Source organism: Pinus tabuliformis, chromosome 2_2 (assembly GCF_031772625.1).
Source record: "Pinus tabuliformis cultivar Carrire ecotype Pingquan chromosome 2_2, CPIR1, whole genome shotgun sequence".
Lineage (NCBI taxonomy): Eukaryota > Viridiplantae > Streptophyta > Pinopsida > Pinales > Pinaceae > Pinus > Pinus tabuliformis.
This window is the reverse complement of record NC_142300.1, coordinates 611017168-611020662: the sequence shown is the minus strand read 5'-3', so window position 1 is coordinate 611020662 and position 3495 is coordinate 611017168. Positions and strand designations below refer to the sequence as shown.

The 3495-nt window shown below is 38.4% G+C and overlaps 1 protein-coding gene across 1 annotated transcript; it reads left to right on the top strand.

Annotated features, from left to right (window-relative positions):
• Positions 1-2547: 2547 nt before the first annotated feature.
• On the top strand, positions 2548-3237 carry LOC149194142 (uncharacterized). Its single transcript, XM_089407560.1, has one exon. The coding sequence runs from the start codon at positions 2548-2550 to the stop codon at positions 3235-3237; it is 690 nt and encodes a 229-aa protein (XP_089263686.1).
• The last annotated feature ends 258 nt before the right edge of the window (positions 3238-3495 follow it).

Genomic DNA, 3495 nt, shown 5'->3' with positions numbered 1-3495 from the left:
TAATAAACTTAAATTGTTTATAATTATTTTTTATATAACTTATCATTTCAATGACCAATTAATTTAAACACTATATATGATTTATTCCAAAAAACATGATCTATCTTACCATTAGATAATTATGAATAAATTACCTAGGGTAAATAAAATTCTAATAATATTAATAATAGGTTATCTTTGCTTATAATTTATATTGGAATAATAAATGATTATAGATTAATTATTATATAGTATGACCTTTATCATTATAATATTAATTTTTCTTAAGATTTGGGATAATATTAATATTATTAATATTAATATTAATATTAATATTAATATTTTTATTATTATTAATATTAATAGTCCTAGCTTTAACGACCCTAGATTATGGATTTACCTAATATAACTAATTTCTAGAAATATTAATTATTAGTAGATATAGATGATTTAATAAACATATATTGTTTTTTATTATTGACCAAGGATTTTAAACATTATATATGATTTATTCTAAAAAACATGATCTATCTTACCATTAGATAATTATGAATAAATTACCTAGGATAAATAAATTCTAATAATATTAGTAATGGGTTATCTTTACTTGTAGGTTATATTGGAATAATAAGGGATTATAGATTTATTATTATATAATATGACCATTATTATTAGAATAACAATTTTTCTTAATATTTGGGATAATATTAATATTATTCTTTTCCTTAAATTAACAATTGAATTTCCTTAATTTACCTTATTTTACTTTCTTCGAGAAATATTAACTAACTAATTTAGTGGTTTGACCTGGTCAAAATTAGCCGTTAGGATTTAGCTGTTGGAATCTCTGCACACTCTATTTATTCTCGCTAAGCCAGATCAGTTCTTCATCTTGTCCTGACGATGAACCACACTGGTTGGTTCGAAACGCGTCGACAAAATATTGGTTATGTGATTTTTGCCGAAGATATCTAAACAATGTTATGGATCACAGAAGTCTAAATTCCTTAAACTAGTTATTTGTTGTGAACCTTAGAGGTTTAAGTTGTCAAAAACCAATTTTGTATTCCAAATAACAAAACTCTCCTTTAAAATTATCTTTGGTAGAAAAAGGGAAAAAAAAATACAATTTGTATTCCAAGTAAAAAAACTCCCCTTTAAAATTATCCTTAAAAAAAAAGATTTTTTTTTTGGAAAAAAAATTATCTTTGAATTAGAGGCTAGAGAGGAGGGAATTAAACCGATCCCTAGATCCTCAGATCTTGAACACAACTCAGTCACATGCTAGAGAGAAGGGCATCTTTGGTAGTGTTAAAAGTTTCCAGCCACACTCCGGAGCTTTCACTGGAATGGATGAAGCAATAAGTGATAACTCTTCTTTTCCCACGAATTCCCTAGAAAAGAGAGTATCTGCATCTATTTGTAGTGCAACAATTAGTACAAAAATAATTGCACATTTTATATATCTCATATTCATCTTTGCAGTTCCTAAATTACGTCAAAGTATAGCCTATAGATACTAGTTGAAATTAATTAAATTCTAAGAATAGAAAATGTTTTTGTAGTACAACAATTAGTACAAAAATAATTGCACATTTTATATATCTCATATTCATCTTTGCAGTTCCTAAATTACGTCAACGTATAGGCTATAGATACTAGTTGAAAATAATTAAATTCTAAGAATAACAAATGTTGTAATGAGTTGTTCTGAACAAGTTGGAGATAAACATGGAGCTCTGGTGCAGGTGGGAGAATGGAGGCGTCAGATAGGATTACAGGCGAAAATGGGTAGCGGGTGCGTGGACGCAACAAAATGTAGCAGCTGGCTATACCAGCAGTGTACACGTCCCCATCAACACGTGCATCTAATACTTTTAGCCATGGCCCGTAGCTTAGGTTTTTTACACATTTTTTTACCTGGACGCCCGTTCCCGCTCTACGACCCTGCTGGTTGACCTCTGGCCTTCTTTGCCGGATTCTGTCGACTTGCTGCTCCTCCCTCTGGCGGTTACCAAGGCATTTGGCGCATATTTTTACCCTGACAGTGATGGATCTAGAGATGGTAGATTATTCAGAAGACGAGATAGCGGAGGGCACTATCTGAGCAACCTCGAGACCTGCTAAGTTGGGGTCTATTTCATTTAGCAACGATTTGCATGAGGCTATCTCTGGCCTCCCCTCGCTCTCTGGACCACCGTACCATCACATAGTTTTGCCGGATGACCCTCCAACTTGGCCATCTCTCTCAACACCCCCGTCATCCCCGTCTTCCCTAGGGTTTGCTATGGGTTTCCTTAACCCTAACCCTTCGTCCCCCTCCCCTGGTCACTTCTCTCAACCCTTGCTTTTCGCTAACCCCGCCTCTCCCCACACTCCTCCTTCCTCCTTGACGCCCCAGATCCCGCCGTGCACAACCTCCATCCCCTCAGGCAGTTTCACCAGCATCCCCCCTTTATCGGAAAGCCTTCCCATCGCCTCATCTCCTCCCCGGTGAGTCCTCCTGCCTAGGAGCACATTCTAGGAAGCCGTGAAAGCGTTGCAGCTGAGGTCACGATAAGCAAGAAGATGAAGTTTTTCCAAACTAAGGAGGTAGATACTTTCCTCAGATTGGAGGAAGACATTCGGTTGGAAGAGACCGTGGATTTTGCTGATAGGGTATTGGTGGGAAGAATTAGGGGCTGGAGCTATACAACGGCCCCTTTGAAAACTTGTGTCTTTGAGGTCTGGGGGAATCACCTGGCCGATTTGCCCACTGTGCAAATGTTCGTAAAGGGGTGGTTCGCTCTTCGGTTCTCCAGGCCCGACCTCACGAATTGGGTCCTTTCGTCTTATTATCATTTTGAGCATGCCCCTGTCCTTCTGAAATGTTGGTCCCCTCTCTTCGACCCAGACACGGAGCAGCTTGGAGTCGGGCCGATCTGGGTAAGATTACCAGGACTCCCGTTACATTTTTTATCGGAGGGCATCTTCAGGCGAATAGGGAATTCCTTCGGCTCTTGCATGGAATCAGATAAATCATATTTATCTACTAGTAAGATGGCCTTTGCCAGGATCTTGGTTCATATGGACACAAGGGGAGGGCTGCGGGAATTCATTAATATTCAGTGGAGGTCATTCACTTGGAAGCAACCTCTGGACTACGAGGGAATTCCATACAGATGCCGCAAATGTCACAAAGTGGGGCACGTGTACAAATATTGCCCTTTGGTCGACGAGAGAGTACAACAGCCGGTGGAAAATGTTGAGGAAGTCTGATCTCCACAGGAGGAACCTCAATCTGCAATAGAAAGGGAAGATTTGAACTCACAAGATCTGACTGAAGCGGACAAGATACACGAGAAAGATCAAAGGAAGAAGCGTGGGAAAGCTCCTCTCTGGCCACCCTCCCCACCTCTGACTAGAGCACGGGCGACTATAGGGGACGCTCACACCACGGGTATGTCATCTCCTCCTTTCTCCTCTAATATTTCTTCTATTGTTTCTCCTGTTATGCCTTCTCGGTCGAGGCAGATT

Excerpts from the sequence above, each read along its gene's own strand:
- LOC149194142 (XM_089407560.1), top strand. The coding sequence starts at position 2,548 with ATGAAGTTTTTCCAAACTAAGGAGGTAGATACTTTCCTCAGATTGGAG.